The 19,089-nt window shown below is 36.7% G+C and overlaps 1 protein-coding gene across 1 annotated transcript in view; it reads right to left on the bottom strand.

The window, feature by feature from the left end:
* Positions 1-1,849: 1,849 nt before the first annotated feature.
* The window catches only part of FHIP2A (FHF complex subunit HOOK interacting protein 2A), a 41,938-nt gene continuing 24,698 nt past the window's right edge, over positions 1,850-19,089 (bottom strand). Inside the window, exons 13-17 of the mRNA XM_054503865.2 lie at positions 17,795-17,885; positions 11,191-11,334; positions 5,668-5,808; positions 5,226-5,329; positions 1,850-5,125 (exon numbers count right to left, since the gene is read on the bottom strand). Coding sequence (XP_054359840.1) covers positions 5,020-5,125; positions 5,226-5,329; positions 5,668-5,808; positions 11,191-11,334; positions 17,795-17,885 — 586 coding nt within the window. The 3' untranslated portion in view covers positions 1,850-5,019. The remainder of the gene's footprint in view (positions 5,126-5,225; positions 5,330-5,667; positions 5,809-11,190; positions 11,335-17,794; positions 17,886-19,089) is intronic.

Here is a 19,089-nt window from a genome sequence, read left to right as displayed (position 1 = left end):
ACATTTTTAGAAATGATATAACAGAGAAATTTCTAATGCCCACAATAGTCAAATCAATGAGAGTAGTGAGTGTGAATGAAACAGGCTTAGATGGATCTCTCTGAGGTGGGTAGTGGGGTATATTACCAAATAAAGTTAAAAACTGATTTTCTGGAATCAACCCAAATGCCCATCAATGATGGACTGGATAAAGAAAATGCAGTGTATATACACCATGGAATACTATGCAGCCATAAAAAGGAAGATCATGTCCTTTGCAGGGACATGGATAGAGCTGCAGGCCATTATCCTTAGCAAACTAACGCAGGAACAGAAAACCAAACACTGCATGTTCTCACTTATAAGTAGGAGCTGAACAATGAAAGCACATGGACATAGGGAGGGAAACAACACACACTGGGGCCTGTGCTGGGGGCGGGGTGGGGAGGGAGAGCATCAGGAAAAATAGCTAATGCACGTGGGGCTTAATACCTGGGTGATGGGTTGATAGGTGCAGCAAACCACCATGGCACACGTTTACCTATATAACAAAGCTGCACATCCTGCATGTGTATTCCGGAACATAAATTAAATTTAAAAAAACCCAAACAAACAGAAAAACTGACTTTCTGCAAGGTAGTCCCTAGGTAACAACTTTATTGCCATAAGAACAACTATAAAACACTCCATTTCTTCTGCATCATTCAGCGTTAAACAAACTCACATGCAGTGTTTCTGCTTACTTATATCTATCTTTTTTTTTTTTTTGGAAAAGAGGTATAGATTTTACTTGAGAGTTACTCCAGCAAAACTTCAACTTTTACAGTTTTATGTTAATTCTTTAAATTCCCTTGGGATTACTAGTTTTCCAGCAAAAACACTGCTAAATTCTTAACAGTTTGAAGCAGGTTTTGGACTGGGGATCCAATTATGCATTCCCAAAACACAGTTTTCTTTTGAAGTAGCTTCTTTTGAAGGGCAAGGAGGGTGATTTCAACTCTTCAATGTCTAAACCTTGCCTCCTCCATCCTTTGAACCTATCATCTTTATTTCTGTCTAAAGTGATTTTGAAAAGAATCTTCGGGTAGTTGGGATTAATCACTGGATTTTTCTCTTTCTGGCTGTGCTGTGTATTACATGTTTCTTTGTTTCCAATTCAGAACCTCTGGCAAATACTCAAGTGAACAGGGTAAGTCTAGAGTCTAATTGTTTTAAGTGTCAGCTAAAAAGAAAAGTTTTTATATGTGTTAGAAAAATACTAAGAAAAATAGAATAAATTGTTTTTCTGGGCCAGGCACGGTGGCTCACACCTGTAATCCTAGCACTTTGGGAGGCTGAGGCAGGTGGATCACCTGAAGTCAGAGGTTCAAGACCAGCCTGATCAACAGGGTAAAACCCCGTCTCTACTAAAAATACAAAAATTAGCTGGACATGGTGGCAGGCACCTGTAATCCCAGCTACTCAGGAGGCTGGGGCAGGAGAATCACTTGAACCCAAGGGGCGGAGGTTGCAGTGAGCTGAGATCGTGCCATTGCATTCCAGCCTGGGGAACACAGCAAGACTCTGCCTCAAAAAAAAAAATTGTTTTTCTGAGACGTGCATAAACATTCCTTCCTTTTGGGCAGTGATTATTAAGAAGGGAAGTGGAGGATATATATGAGGTTTCCCTGGGGGAATTTTTCAAGCCACACATCTCTCCTCCACAAATAGATATATTGCTTTTTGTTCTCTCCCTAGAATACTATAGAGACCCACTGATTGTAGTGTGCCATATCCCTTTGTGTGTTGGGGGTGCAAAAAGTTAAGAATTGTTTGAGATTTATCATTGGATAAAATGTTTCCAATTAGAATTTTACAAAAACATAAGACGTTTTGTTTAAATTACATTATTTATTTTTTAGATCATCCCTCTTAGTCCTGCATGCATTGTTAGCACAAAAAGTTGAACTTGATCACAACTTCCTTTGAAGAGAGAGTAGGTACACAATGACCATCTGAAGAGTTTCTCCACGGATGGACCAAGAATTCCAGACGTTGGTAACACTGTCAGTAACCTACACAACGTTCAATACAAAAAATTTACCAAATATCCTGTTTAATGTAAACAAGGCAGGAGGCAAAACAGAGTATTACAGTAACACTATTTTACAGGGCCCAGAAAATGTGATTATCTACCATGTTTTAACATATAAAGTGTCACAATGACATGCATATTTGATTTACTATATAACCCAAAATATAATTACCATATAATGTGGTTTTAGCACTTCACTGTAACTTCTTCTGTCAATACTGATGGACTTCATAATTAAATGGTAATTGTATGTTAATGCAATAATTTATGGAAACATTACCATGAATTTATGAAGTAATTCCATAATTTGTGCCCTGTAAAATTAAGTGTAACAATGTTTACACTAGCAACAGTGTAAGCGAGCTAAGAATTTTGGTCCTTATATATATACATATATACATATATACACACACAATAATGTACAATTAAACCAAAAAGCTATGAATCCACTCACAGCTTCCATATTGCACAAACAGATACATTATGAGAAAGTTACATAGTTATAAGGTGAGTACTATATGGCAATAGGCTAAGACAAATCTGAGTTCAATCAAGTAAAGAATGCGGCTCATAACTAAAAACAAACCCAAAGACTATATTGTTAGAAAGTTTTTAAAAATGTGCATACTTATTGATACAAATGTGAAGCAAGGCTGAAGTTCACTTTGGAACTTGCTATGGCAATCAATTGTTGTGACGGTGCTTTCCACTCAACATAGTGCATTCTAGTCACTGTTTTTGCAAGTACTGAGTAACAGAAGTATTCAGCTGTCAACAGACAGTAAGAAAAACTAGTGATGCAGTACAATGTTTCACTAACAAATTGAACTCACTGTGAGAGCTTCTACTGGCTCTAGGTCTGAACTAAATATAAAAGAAAAAAGAAGGGAAGAAAAACAAACTTAGAAACAAATGAAATCTTAAGCCTTAGCTGATTACAAATTAAAGTCATTACAATAACTTAGGAAAATTATATTTTCAGAAGCAGCATACACATACACAAATATAAGAGTTAAAGCTTTTCTGAGCTTGGTTTCATGGATTAGTTATAAGGTCCCATAGTGAAATCAAGGATAAAAGAGTATTTGGTTTCAGAGGTAATATCATTGCTACTACACCTATTGAGCACTATGAAAACATTAAGAAATATCTAATATCTCTTAATGCCTTAGTTGAAATACTCGTATATCAAAGTAGACTGTTAACTACATCTAGAAATGGAAATGTCGAAGTGTTCCTTGTATGAAGTGATTAAAAAAATACAGCAAACTGAATAACGCCTTCACATCATTCAAAATGATTTAAAGAAAATCACGCACAAAATAACTATCTCCCACTTCTGTTTTTTCTTTGTTTTACTTAATAAATTTCTTAGAATAAGCTAACAAAGATTTGCATGAAATTCGAAGTTTAGTCTTTTTGTTGTTTTAACAGTGGTAAGCATTCCAGAGCTGAGGCTATTCATAATCTTTTGATATTCTGTTCTTAATAAATAGCAAAAACAAACTATGAAATAAACCAGAAAAGCTAATACAGCAAAATGAGCAGATAGGTGTAAAACAAGACTCTATGCACACGCCACACAATGCGTATATGCAAACATGCTACATAAAATAACTTCCTAGAGGGGGTAGTGACAGTTCCCTTCAAGCTGGAACCTTTGATAGCCTGTTCCCCCAAATATCAGTAAATGAAAAGATAAAGAAGAAAGTGCTGCGGCTTAACATGTCAAATAAAAACAAACAATAGCTTAAAAGCAGTATTTGAGTGATCAGCATCACTTAAAGGAAAAATAGAAAGTGGACTGGCAAACACGATTTTGTCAATCAAGTACAAGCATGCTGTGCCCAGCGCAGCTTTGCTGAACTACAGGTTCCTACATGTACACCCATTCACATACATACCAAATTTCCCCAAATCCTTTAACATGTAAACAGGACATTTAAAAGTCTGTTTTCTTTAATCTCTTTAGAATCATTTAAAACAAAAGACTGAACAAAATAGAAAAAAATGTAAACATCGAGGAGCCACTGGCACTTTGATTGCTGCCAAGGGTTATCAGTCAGTTCTCCACCTAGACACCACCATGCGTTTCAGTAAGAAAATCAAATTATAAAGCAATTTTCTGAGAGGGAGAGAGGGGGGAAAAAGGTTCTCAACCCAGTACACGTTACTTAGCTTAAAAAAATACAATTTTAGCAAACACTACCAATGGTGAGCATAAATTCAACACTGTTGCGATAATGACACAGTTTAAATAAACTGGGACCCACACATGAAGAAAATCACTAACATGGCTATGTGCACAAAAGAGTAAAAGAACATTTCTTTAAAAATATAGATATATTATATTAATCAAGAATTTATCATATTAAATTGTTATTCTTAAAAAAGCTGAAGAAAGTTAATGGTGCTCTACACATTTTTATCTCCTATAATTCATTCATTCAATGGTTTCTGAATTGCATTTTTTCTCATTTACAGTTTTCATATTTTGTTTGATAAGAATTCTGACCTTAAAAAGTTATAAAATTAGTGATTTTTTTTTGCTACTTATTAATCCAAAAGAATACAAGCATTTGAGTCCCAGAGAATGTCAAAATGCCTTGCTACCTAAAAGGATATTAATATAACAGAAATATCGTCAAAGTCATGACATCGGAAATATTGCAGCTTTTCACACAGTCATTAGAAATGCTTATTTCCTGAAGTTCCTTTGATTGTATGCTGGATTCAACAATGTGCAATTGTATATATAGAACCATTATGATAAAGCCAATGAAAACAACATTATACAACATTTCACCAAGAATGTCCACTCAATAGGTTCTTAATGGTTCTGTCCAGTTTACAGCAATACTGCATTTAAAAAGGCTTTTTATCCTCTTGTGGCTGGGTGGAACTGAGTCTTTTTTGATGAAATGTACACAGTAGTTCTGTTCCCCTAGTTACATGAAAGATGTTATTTATGGTGTGGAGGAAGCGTGATATTTCACAAATGCAATTGCCGCCAGCTCCTTACAGAACTCTTCTAACACAATCACACCCTCTAGCAGTGTGATGTGGTCAATACTGGTAAGAGAAAAACAGACAATAAATCAATTCAAGATCTCAGCCGATCATTAAGTTCACTGAAACTTTTGGATTAAAAAAATGTAAAACACTAACTTACATAGGGCCTTCAGGTTCCAAACCAAGTAATCGCTTTCTGACTAACAGAAGCTTGGGAGTAAAGTCTTGAATACGCTGGATTCGAAGCATAAGGTCTCCAACAACCTGCATCACAGAGGCAAGGCACTTCAGTTCCTAAAATCAGCTACACAGACAACCTCAGGATTTAAAAAAAAAATCTTCATTCCCTACTATTTAATAAAGAATGTCAACTTTCACTACTCATATAATCATCTTTAACCAAGGACTCATACCTAATTCTTTAAAATAAAAGTTACATATTATTTAAAATAATTTTTAAAATAATAATTCAGAACGTATAATAATTACTTTTAAGCAGTAGATATATTTTTCATTATGTGACACTAACTGCATACAATGATATTAACATTAATTGCACAGATTTATCAATCCTAGGGAATATAACAGAACTAGTAACTCACTCTGACAATTACAGAGAAGAGAGATCTACAGCCAGGAGCGAGGTTCACGTAAGGATCCAAAAGGTACTCGTGGATGTGTGGATGAGGGAAGAGAGAAAGTCTAGATAACACTGAGGTTACTTGTAAGTTTACATCATATGGCTATGGAGAGATAAAAAACAGAAAGACATATAATAATAATGTATACCGGTGCACTTAATTTACTATTTCAATTTGTCCTTTTAAGAAAGGAGAATCTGGCCAGGCCCAGTGGCTCACACCTGTAATCCCAGTACTTTGGGAGGCTGAGGCGGGCGGATCACCTGAGGTTGGGAGTTCGAGACCAGCCTGACCAACATGGAGAAACTCCGTCTCTACTCAAAATACAAAATTAGCCGGGTGTGGTGGCACATACCTGTAATCCCAGCTACTCGGGAGGCTGAGGCAAGAGAATTGCTTGAACCCAGGAGGTGGAGGTTGCAGTGAGCCGAGATCACACCACTGCACTCCAGCCTGGGCAACAAGAGCGAAACTCTGTCTCAAAAAAAAAAAAAAAGAAAGGAGAGTCCATCATCTTCCTCCCTGCTCCGCATGCTCTTCTGCAATGAAAACATCTACAACTAAACTAGCTCTCATCATCTCAAATTACATATATTGCAGGCCTAAAACTTTAAAGATTTAAAAAGTATATAAACATATAAAGACAAATACGTGACATAGTCAGAAAGTTTATTTTATGCAGGTTGATTCAATTAATGAAATTGTTCAAGGGGTCATAAAAAAGCACCAGTGTGTCATATATAATATTAATTACAGAGGACCCATCGAGCATAAGACCAAAAAAACAAGAAGGGAAGATATTACACCTTTTTAAATATAGTAATTTTAGAAGTGATATTCCTCACCTCAGATTATTCAACTACTGCCAATTCCCAAAAACACATATATAGTAAAATAAAGTCAAATCACAGAACCTTGTCACCAGAATGAAAGTACTTGGGGATAGAACTGATGACGACCCTATGCCTCAAAGTGGATGAGAAGGTTCAAAATGGTGATTAGAGAGAGGGATCATCTCATTTCTTGCATGAGTATTAACTTTCCCCAAACAACTGTATATCTGTGTGCGGTTCCTCACACTTGTTTTATATGTAATATTGTGATTTTACTTGAATTCTAGTTGTCTGTTTATTCTTCACAGAAAGAGGCTTTACAGAGTTATGTCAACATCAAAGCAAAAGGCACACTACACAAGGAGTTGCTACTACTTGCTCAGAACTTTCAATAGAAACTTCTCACCCCTTCCAGTTTGCTTCTTCTAAGCAGCCAAAGGAAACGGATTGGTTGCAACAAAACTAACTACAGTGAGGAGGCTGCAGAGAACCCAGGTGGCAAGAGTGAGACAGACGTTGCAGCACAGTGGAGGGAAGAGGGAGTCAGGACCAAGTGCAACATCAGCCAGCACGGCGGAATGTTTTACTCTCAGCCACTGAACAACCTGCAAAGCCTTGATCACAGTGAATAGCAATGAGGAAGTCAATCTCTGGCATTCAGTGGAGAATGCTTGGGCACACGCCAGTTCTGCTACAGACTTCGGCATTTTACTATCTTTTGAAAATCACCACAGCTACAGACGCTACGATGAACATGTTTTGTTACATAAACAAAAACTCTCAAGTCCTATGCTGTAAGGCCCATTTTAGTCTTTCTAACTTACTACTAGATTCATGAACATGGATTTTTTTAAAGAATAAAAACTGCTCCAAGTCATTTATTTTTTTTTTCAAAACCTAGCTGTAAGCAAGGTAATTGAAAGGAAATATGTATTCCCAGTAAAGGATAGTTTAAGAGCAAATTCTCCTACTTGGTAATACTTGGGGGATTTGGGTATTTTTATTGATATAGCATAATTGTACCTATTTTGGGGGATCCATGTGATATTTTGATACATTTCACAATGTGTGATGTGTAATGACCAAATTAGGGTAACTGGGACATCCGTCACCTCCAGCATTTATCTTTTCTTTCTGTTGGGAACATCACAGTTCTCTTCTAGCTCCTTTGAAATACACAATACGTTTTTGTTAACTAATTTCCCTACTATACTACTGAATACTAGAACTTATTCCTTCTAACTGTATTTTTGGACTCATTAACCAACTTCTCTCCATTCCTCTTCCCTTGATAATATTTGCAACAGAATAGCCTTCTCTGAGACTCAACTCATAATAAACAATGAATTCATATTAAATTGTATTTTAGGTATGAAGGAATCATTTACAAAAAATAATTTAAAAGAATGCATTTAGTAAAAAAAAAAAAAAAGTAGAAAACAATTTAAAATACAACTTAAGTCCAGAATTGTACCTGACTCTTCACTGCAGGTAGTTAAGATTTTTAGGTCACTAAATTTTGCCATCTGTAGGTGCTTAAATAAATAAAGCAACATAATTTGGCTTTAAACAAATATATTACTATTTAGACTTTGTATTTTCTCTGTGTGGTGTTACTTTGGTTTGCAGTTTATTTTAACATAAATGTAGGTCATAGGTTGCTTAAGAAATTTAAGCAACAGATTATTTCTCAGTGTAGTAAAAATGAAAATAAATTTCAACAAGATAAACTTGTTTCACTGTACTCTGAAATGGTCTCTACTTCCTATTGGTAATAACTTTAAAACAAGCTGGCCTTTTTGGAGGTTGTTGGTACTTAAGTGTTTATATCTATTATTTGAGGTCCCTTTATTTTATACTTTATACAGTATTTACCTGAAAGGAAAGCAAGCCAGATTTCCCTGACATGCCAAACGGACTTGGCCCATGTTTTTGGACTGAACTCAAATTTTGAGATAATAAACTTTGACTTAAAAAAGTAGTATCAACTTCACTTTAACAATTAGAAAATGTGACAGGTAGCTAAGTTACTTGATCAAATTCAAACTCATCACGCTCAGGGCAGGGACAAGATTTGGCTTCCTTACAATGTTCCCAGTGTTCTTTACATTCTGCTATGGGCTTTAGTATTTTAATATCTTTTTAAAATCACCATCGTTACAAACAATAGTAAATGTTTGTATTATCAATTTTTTAAAATTAGCATTGTGATAACACAATAGTGTTATGAATACTTGATACCGTAAGTTCTCAATTATGCATGAAGACATTAGCCACTTGCCAACCTATTCATATTAAATTTTTAATCTCAGTCAGGTTACCTAACTCTATTAGGAATATATCCTAAGAAAATGCCCTGCAAAGAGAAAAACAAAAGAAAAAGAAAAAAGAAGAAAGAAGAAGGCCAGGCGTGGTGGTTCATGCCTGTAATCCCAGGACCTTGGGAGGCCGAGGCAGGTGGATCACCTGAGGTCAGGAGTTCGAGACCAGCCTGAGCAATATGGTGAAACCCCGTCTCTATTAAAAATACAAAAATTAGCCAGGCGTGGTGGCATGCACCTGTGATCCCAGCTACTCGGGACGCTGAGACAGGAGAATCGCTTGAGCCCAGGAGGGAGAGGTTGCAATGAGCCAAGATCACCACTGCACTCCAGCCTGGGCGACAGAGCGAGACTTGGTCTCAGGAAAAAAAAAAAAAAAAAAGAAGAAATAGGGAGAGAAAGAAAAAAAGAAACTACAAGCAAGTATCACTCTCAGCAAAAATGTTTAGGAAAGACAGAAAATAAAACTAGGCCAAAAATGCTTAGCTTCCTAGGACTCGTGTTTTATCTCTGAGATCAGACTATACCATGTTCTTACCAAAAAGGCTTTGAAAATCAATGGGTTTTTTTTGTTTGGTTTTTTATTTTGTTTTAGAGACGGGGTCTCACTATGTTGCCTAGGCTAGTGTGCAGTGGCTATCCTTAGGCACAATCATAGCGCCCTACAGCCTTGAACTCCTGGGGTCAAGCAATTCTCCTGCCTCAGACTCCTGAGTAGCTGGGACTACAGGTACACCCGGCTCAAGAGTTTTAAAGATAAAAGGTTTCAGACGGGGCTCTATAGCTTACTAGCTGTAAGTCACATAACTGAAACCAAAGATTCCTCATTTGTAAAATAATACTAGAAATCTGTCTTGCCTATGATACAGGGTTACAGGAAGAATGATTGAAACAGTCTATGAATCAGCTCTGTGCTATGAAGTGCTATCTGGTGAAATTGAAAAGTATTTTAAGTATTTCAGATATTCTGTTTTCAATGTATCCTTTTGTGCCAGCACTCTACAAACTAGAGAAAAAGTGCTCAAGGTTGAAGATTCAGGGTAGATCTTTCAATTCAGAAACTACTTTTTAAAATTTAGATTCTTTTTCAGGATTTTCGGTCAAAATTTCTAAACATTACTGTCTTGATACTCATTGTTATTACCTCTTGCTTATTAGCTTAATCAAATTTAAACTATGCCTAGCAAACTGGCTCAAAAACAAAAACAAAAAACAAACCACAATAAACTGATGAATCCTGGCTACCCAGGAGGTTTACATAGCCATGATGTGAGGTCACAATACCTATTAATAGCCAGATTTTTATACTTTGGTTGTCAGGTTTAAAACAACCAACCAAGCAACACTAGAAATACAGCACATGCTATTAAGAGGTTAAAAAAAAAAAAAAAGGACCTGGTCTCTTATAGAGATTACCGTCAGAAACAACGCTGACTAAACTCTAACATAGTGAAATACAATTTCTTTATTTGACTTTCTGGTTATTGAAGATAGCCTACTTAGTAAATTTCTTTTACAACTCCCTATGCTCACATAAATATTTAACTAAAATGCTAAAAAAAGAACATGTACTGTAACATACAGTTGAAAATTAATTCCAAATTGGTCCACTCAGTTTCCACACTGAGGAAAGTACTATGCTAGTTGTGTTCTTTCAGGTTTAGATTCTAATGGGTCAAGCATTTCAAAGCTTCTCCATCACTATGCTTATGAGCGAATGAGAGATGGAAGGAGGGATTCCATAATCCCAAATTTATTTCTCCTAACAGTCAGATGAGATGTACATAGCAACCTATCAGCTGATGGTGATTTTTATCCACCTTTAAAGGAGCACATTAACCTTTTCTATTTCACCTCTCCCTTATGAAAATGAGTATCGTTTACAAGCTTTGTCTAAAGAGCCAGGTTCATCTAACACTGTTCTGTAATTTTATTGAGACCAATGTTCAACATTCAATCTGAAATGACATTTAGGGTCTTCCAAATTGAGCATCTGTATTTGTACTAAATGTACTAACTAAAAGGCTAAGCAAGTCATAAAAGAAAAGCACTCCTAATCATCTCCAAAATGTGTTAAGGATATTAAGACAATGGCCTATCATAAGAAGTAAAATAAACAAGCAACTGTCAGGCCAAATAAATATTTTTAACATACAGAATGCATCAGAAATCTGCCAGTTGTTGGCAATCAAGCTTCACAAAAAGGTCATCCAGTGGAAAAAGTAAGAAAACAATAAAAGTACTTTATTGAAGATCTACTAAGACTTGAGATGATTCTGTGGTGAATGGCAACAAAATAATATGAAAATTCGTATTTTAAAATGTATTACCTGATCAAGAATTCTTCCCATTCTGTCGAACAGCACTTTCAAAAAATGACCTTCAAAGAAAGCGGCTTCTAAATTGCACTTTTCCAATGCTTTTGGAGACCCAGGCCACTCCCATCTTAAGCAGATAGCACAGTAGTCTCGGAACTAGGGGGAAAAAAGCATGTGAATCATTAAAGAACAAAAACAAATTAAGATGAAATAGAAATGATTTCCTCAAATAGGCATATAAAAACCATTTGAATGCAGAATGTCTGCTATGCTTCAGGTGCCAAGGGAGAGGGGAAGAAGATGACTCAGATCTCTCTGTGACTAGGGGCACAGGTAAGATTATATTAACTGCTGCTACCAATATAAGTTGATGAAAAAGAGACATATTTTAACTTGACTAAAATACCCTTAACAGCTCTTTCCTTTAAAGGAATTTAACTCTTTAGTTACTTTCATCACTGATTTAGAGGACATTTAAAAAGCAAAGTCAGACCTAGCCAAGTTTTCAAATTTATTCTAAAATGGTATACACCACAGAAGAACTGATGCATGTTATTTGAGAAGACAAGCCTGCCGTTCCTAGAATGGACGCACACTAGCACACTAGGCATGATGTTATGATAGGATCAAACAGTGCTACTCAAAGGTGGTCCATCGACCAGTGCTGGTCCTCAAAGTGTTCACTACCGTCCACAATGAGATGAGGACAAAAAGCAAAAGCAAGTGCTTAAAAACGTTCCTAACAATTTGACTATGAAGAGTTTTATGTCTGTTGAATCTAACTATGAAATAATCAGGGTTTGTATTTTGTGTCGTTTTTTCTTTTCATTTTTCTACAATAGGAATTCTTTTTTTTTTTGAGATGGAGTTTTGCTCTTGTTGCCCAGGATGGAGTGCAATGGCACAATCTCAGCTCACCACAACCTCCGCCTCCCAGGTTCAAGCGATTCTCCTGCCTCAGCCTCCCAAGTAGCTGGGATTACAGGTATGTGCCACCACGCCTGGTTAATTTTGTATTTTTAGTAGAGATGGGGTTTCTCCATGTTGGTCAGGCTGGTCTCGAATTCCTGACCTCACGTGATCTGCCCGCTTTGGCCTCCCAAAATGCTGGGATTACAGGCATGAGCCATCACGCCTGGCCAGGAATTCATTTTTATTGCATTTTACAAAAGTGTTGGTCTGTGACAGATTGGAAATAAAAAAAAAAAAACAAAACACTGGTCTTTCACTACAGATAGTTATCAGTGAAACAGTGTAAATATTTATAAGCACAAGAATATTTCATATAATAAAAATGAATTTTAAAAGTCTCCCCCAATATGTAATTTACTTGAATTGAAACAAAAGAAATTTAAAGCACTGTTTTCTTCTATATTCCTTCCCTCTTCAGATTCTCGTTATTTAATAAAGCAAAATTACTTTGACTTCTCTAGTTTAGAAATCACCTGAAATTAAAACAGAAAATGGTCGGGTGCAGTGGCATGAGCCACCAGGTCCAGCTAATTTTTGTATTTTTAGTAGAGACAGGGTTTCACCATGTTGGCCAGGCTGGTCTCCAACTCCTGACCTCAAGTAATATGCCCACCTCGGCCTCCCAAACTGCTAGGATTACAGGCGTGAGCCACAGCGCCCGGCCCAAATCTCAATTTTTAAGAAATCATTTTTATATTAACACTTCTTATATTCTGACTTACAATTCCTTATATCTTTTGGTTTTTCTAGTATTTCTGAAACAATTATAACTGCATTTGTAATCACAAAATGGAAATGAGAGAAACTTTACAGAAAGAATAAAAGCAGTTTAAAAATCCAATCAGTACTGCCGAAAGATATATTTTACTTTTATTGTCTTTACTTGATTGTTACTTGAATGTTACTTGCTACTCCATTAATTTATTCATGTATTGATGCAGATGAATTCATGTATTAATGTGGACTTGAATTAAAGTATTATGAATTAACTATGTGCATATGCAGATTAGTTATATATAATAGCATACTTCAATACAAAGAATTTAAATAAAAATTAAATGTACATTTTTCAGATTTGAGAATTTTTAAAATTTAGACTATGTAAATTTTAAAATTCTCTTTCAAATTTTGAAATATTTTATTCTGGTTATTTATTCAACAAACACTAAATAGTTACTGATATTGTAAAATGTATAAAGCTCTAAGCTACATATTTTGTGGGATTTAATGGTAAATCAAGCATGAATCCTACCCTCAAGAGACTGACTATTACCTTATAACCCCAAGGCAAGAAAGAAAACACAAAGGACCACAAAAGATTAGAGATAATGCCATGAGCATGAAGATGAGTAGTTACCTTTACTGTCAGGAAGGCAGAGGAGGAAGAGGGTAAAAAGAATAAATCATGAGCTGGCATTTAATCTGGATGTTGAAGACAGTGTAGAAATATAGATATCAGATAGTGGGTGAGAAATAAGAGGAGAACCTTGTAGGCAAACAGAATAGCATCAATAAATGTTATATTTGGATAGCAAGTGAAAGTCATAGTAAGAAATATAGAAAAGCAGGCTGGAAAATTGATCCAAAAGGATCCTGAATTCTAAGATTTGATGTCTAAGTATTTATACTTTATGAGTTAATAAAGAAGGGGTTCTCAGATCCACACTTGAATGAGATTAATCTGTTAATGGCTTCTAAGCATAAGGAACAAGCTGAGGAAACAAGTTATGAGGCTACTGTAAACCTGGCAGAGGTAATAAAGATGTAAACTAGGATTCTGAAAGCAAAAAGCAAAAATGGAGAAGGGGCAGACAGGAGAGATATAGTAGGGGCAAAACTGATACAACTTGGCAATACACTAGAGGCTAAGGAGAAGAGAAGATGAATGAATCCCAGGCAACTCTGAAATACAAACCTTGAATGACCAGGAGGATGGATGTGCCACTGACCACAGCAGGAAACAAAGGAGCAGATGCAGTTTTAAAGGAATCAATCGTAAGTTCTGCTTTGGAAAGATAAAGTCTGAGGTCTTAGAAGAACATCTAAGTGGCTGAGGCTAGAGCTTTGGGGACACCTCAGACAGAGAATTCATGACAGAATGAATGTTAAACCAAAAGAATATCAAAGGAATGAAGATAGAAAAGAGGGCCATTGATAGATATTTTTGGTTTTTTGGCCATATCATAATATGGTGGACAGAGTAAAAATGACACCTGACACCTAAAAGCAGCAGCAGCAAAGAATGATGCTGCAGAAGCCTTAAGAAAGGAGAAAGTTTGAAATGGCAGGGCTGGGGTTGGGGGTGGGAGGTGGTTTAAATGAGTTCAGCAAAGTTACAGGATAGACGCTCAATACACAAAACCAGCAGTATTTCTACATTTGGAAAGAACAATCAGAAAATGAAGTTCACAAAATAATTTCACTTACAATAAAGAATAAAATACTTAAGAATAGATTTAATGAAGGAAGTGCAAGACTTGTACACTGAAAACTATGAAATTCTGTTGAATAACACTAGAAAGAACCTGAGTAAATGGAAAAACATCCAGTGTTCATGAATTGGAAAACTTAATATTGTTAGGATGGCTGTACTTCTCCAATCAATCTACAAATTCTATGTAAGCCTTACAAAAATTTCAACTGCTTTTTTTTTTTTTGCAGAAATGGGCAAAGTAATCCTAAAATTCATATGGAATTACACGGGACTCCAAATAGCCAAAACAATTTTCAGAAAGAAGCAAGTTGAAGGATTCATATTTCTCAATTTCAAAACTTACTGCAAAGCGCAGTAATCGAGACAGGGTGGTGCTGGGATAAGGACAGGTACATAGATCAGTGGAACAGAATTGAGAGTCCTCAAATAAACTTTACACTTACAGTCAATAAACGGAAAATAGCCTTTTCACTAAGTGCTGCAGAGACAACTGGATGTCTACATGTAAAAAAATGAATCTGGACCCCACCTCACACTATATACAATAATTAACTCAAAACAGATTGAAGACCTAAATGGATAAACTAAAACTATGAAACTCTTAGAAAGACACTTAGGTGAAAATCTATGTAATCTTGGTTAGGCAATGATTTCTTAGGTATGGCACAAAAAGCACGAAGAAAAAATACTTAAGTTGCACTTCATCAAAATTAAAAACTTTTGGCCAGGTGCAGTGGCTCATAACTGTAATCCCAGCACTTTGAGAGGCCAAGGTGGGCAGATCACTCGAGGCCAGGAGTTCAAGATCAGCCTAGGCAACAGGGTGAAACTCCATCTCTACTAAAAATACAAAAATTAGTTTGGTGTGGTGGCACAAGCCTGTGATCCCAGCAACTTGGGAGGCTGAGGCAGGAGGATCACTTGAACCCAGGAGGTGGAGGTTGCAGTGAGCTGAGATCATGCCACTGCATTCCCGCCTGGATGACAGAGCGCAACTCTGTCTCAAAACAACAACAACAACAAACAAACAAACAAAAAACAAAATTAAAAACTTTTGTGTGTTGAAGGACAGGACACTATCAAGAAAGTGAAAAGGCAACTCCCAGATGGGAGAAAATGTTTGTAAATAATGTATCTGATAAGGATCTACTATGCAGAATATGTAAGGGACTCTCACAACTCAACAATAAAAAGACAAATAGCCCAATTAAAACACAGGCAAAGGATTTTTTTTTTTTTATTTTTTGGGGACAGGGTCTTGCTCTGTTGCCCAGGCTGGAGTGCAGTGGCACCATCATAGCTCACTGTAGCCTTAAACTCCTGAGCTCAAGAGGTCCTCCTGCCTCAGCTTCCCCAGTAGCTGGGACTATAGGTGCAGGCCACCACACATGGATAATTTAAAAAAAAAATTTTTGTAAAAATGGGATTGTACAGGCTGGTCTCAAATTTCTGGCTTCAAGTGATCCTTCTGCCTTGGCCTCCCAAAGTGCTGGGGTTGCAGGTGTGAGACACCACACTTGGCCAGGATTTAAATATTCTTCAGAGAAGAGTACAAGTATCTGCTAAGCATATGAAAAGGTACTCAACATCATTAGGCATAAGGAAATGTAAATCAAAACCTCTAGGAGACACCACTTCATACTTCCTGGGGTAGCTAAAATTTAAAAAGAATAATGGTAAGTATTGGCAAGGAAATGGTGAAATTGGAACCCTCATACACTGCTGGTGTGATGTAAAATGGTGCCACCACTGTGGAAAACAGTTTGGCAGTTCCTCCAAAAAGTTAAATATAGAATTACCATGTGACCCATCAATTTTACTACTAAGCATATACCCAAGAAAACGGAAAACCTGTATTCAACAAAAAAGGAATATTCACAGCGTAAGTATTCATAATAATCAACAATTAGAAACAACCCAAATGTCCATTAACTGACAGATACACAAAATAACTGTACAATAAAATATTATTCAGCCATAAAAAGAAAGGAAGTACTGATGCATGCTTCAACTTGAATGAAACTTGAAAACATTACCTTACGCTGAGTAAAAAATGCCAGACAGAAAAAGTCACATATAGTATGATTCCATTTTTGTGAAATGTCAAGAATAGGCAAAGTCATAGACAGAAAGTAGATGAGTGGTTGCCAGGGCTGGGGGTTGGCAGGGAGGAGGAGTCAATAAGAAGTGACTACTTTATTTGTACAGGGTTTCTTTTTGGGGTGATAGAAATCTTCTGGCATTAGATAGTGATGATGGTTGCATAACATTGTGAATATACTAAAAAACATTAAATTGTACACTTTAAAATAGTTAAAATGCCGAATTTTATCTCAATACAAGTTTTCTTTGCAGGAGGAATTTTTTAATACAATTTTTAAAATCTTACGATGTAAAATGCTATAAATAGGAAAGAAGAATGAGAAAAGCCTCCTTAATTTAGAAGCAAACCTTCCAGCAAGTCGTTTAAGTGAGGCAGAAAGGTGAAATTCAGGGGCTGAAGGAGTGAGAGCTGGGCAGCAGAGGGACTATACTTGTGAATCACTGTCTGCATCAGAATGAAGGAGAAAAGGATAATGGCTTGTGGATGAGGATCAAGGGTGCATGGTGGGTAGAATTATTAGATATCATGTTTTGGATCAGTAGGAGAAATGGATCTGGGTGAGATATAATTTAAAGTGGGAAAAAATTAAAGAGCATAAAGAAATCTTGAGATGGAGACACACAATCGGTGAAGTGCAAACTAAGGTCACTTGCACAAAGCAAAAGTAGTCATAGCAGAGACAGGTCTTTTTTTTTTTTTTTTGAGATGGAGTCTTGCTCTCTTGCCCAGGCACGATCTTGGCTCATTGCAACCTCCACCTCCCAGGTTCAAGCGATTCTCCTGCCTCAGCCTCCCACGTAGCTGGGACTACAGGCACCTGCCACCATGCCCGGCTAATTTTTGTATTTTAGTAGAGATGGGGTTTCACCATGTTGGCCAGGCTGGTCTCGAACTCCTGACCTCAAGTGATCCACCTGCTTCGGCCTCCCAAAGTGCTGGGATTACAGGTGTGAGCCACCGCACCCGGCCCAGGTCTCATTTTGAATAAGAATGAAGTCATTTCCTTGGAGCAGTGGTGGTGGGCAGTGTGATAAGGGATGTGTGTGTGTGTGTGTGCGTGTGTCTATTCTTAGATTTCATTTCCAACATTTAGTGACTTCACCTACCTGCCTATGAGCATCTCGGAGGTAAGTGTCATATCCCGTGCCCTCAACATGGTAGGAGGATTTTGCGTCATCCGGTACCAGACAGAGAAAACTTAAATGAAAAAGGCCACAATTATGCAAGATGTCCATTTGCATGAAAAAAAAAGGAAAAAGTAAAGGTGAAAAAGACCATAATCAATACTCTCATAATTCAATAAAAACTTTATAAGTACTAAAGTATCTAGTGATATCGTAAGTTCAGCTAAGTATTAATACAAACGGAAACCTGAGAAATGAAATTATACGTTGTTAATTCCTTATGATGAATAAGTTTTACAATTCATTGATTAAATATTCTCATTATTTTAAAGGTTTTAAAAATTACTAATTCCACTTAAAATAGAAGTAAGCCTAAGAAAGACATTTTTTTCCTCTTCAGATTGCTGTATGACAGATTGCCATGATATTTGTTAATCTCAGGAAACTGGTTTTAAGTAATTGAACTTCAGATTTTTATGTACCCTAATTTTGCATCTTGAGCCACATGCAATTTTTCTTTAAAATCACCTGCCAGAACTAGGTATATCAGTGACAACATTGCAAGGGAAGCAAAAGAGAGAAAAAAAATTGCCACAGAAAACGGCACTTTTCAAAAAACATAAAACCACGACCTAACAAAAAGGAATAGCCCAACACTTAGCACACATGTGTAATAAGTACATCTTATCAAACCAGCAATTCTCAATGTTGTTACAATTGGGAATTACTTAAAATTAAACCATTTATATTTTTTAAAAATGGGATGACTCAGCACAGTGGCTCACGCCTGTAATCCCAGCACTTTGGGAGGTCAAGTCGCAGTAGCCATGTGACTGTAATCCCAGCTACTCAGGAGCCTGAGGCAGGAGAATCGCTTGAACCCGGGAGACGGAAGTTGCAGTGAGCAGGGATCATGCCACTGCACTCCAGCCTGGGCGACACAGTGAGACTCTGTCTCAAAAAAAAAAAAAAAGGGTGGGGGAGGGAACTTTGAGGGTTCATTTAACCGCGGTTAATATTAAGTAGAGCTTTTCTCTTAGTATCAAGTGTTGCCCGCAGGCTGGCACTTGTTATATAAGCAAGACCAAAAAACTGACATAATCTTTAAAGAAGATCAAGTTCATAAGAGATTTCTGTAACCATCTAAGAGCAGAGCTCTTACATGTTATACACTTTGGGAGGCCGAGGTGGGCAGATCACTTGAGGTCAGGAGTTTGAGACCAGCCTGACCAACATGGTGAGACCTCGTCTCTACTAAAAATACAAAAATTAGCTGG

Source organism: Pongo pygmaeus, chromosome 8 (assembly GCF_028885625.2).
Source record: "Pongo pygmaeus isolate AG05252 chromosome 8, NHGRI_mPonPyg2-v2.0_pri, whole genome shotgun sequence".
Lineage (NCBI taxonomy): Eukaryota > Metazoa > Chordata > Mammalia > Primates > Hominidae > Pongo > Pongo pygmaeus.
This window is presented reverse-complemented; position numbering and strand designations above follow the sequence as displayed.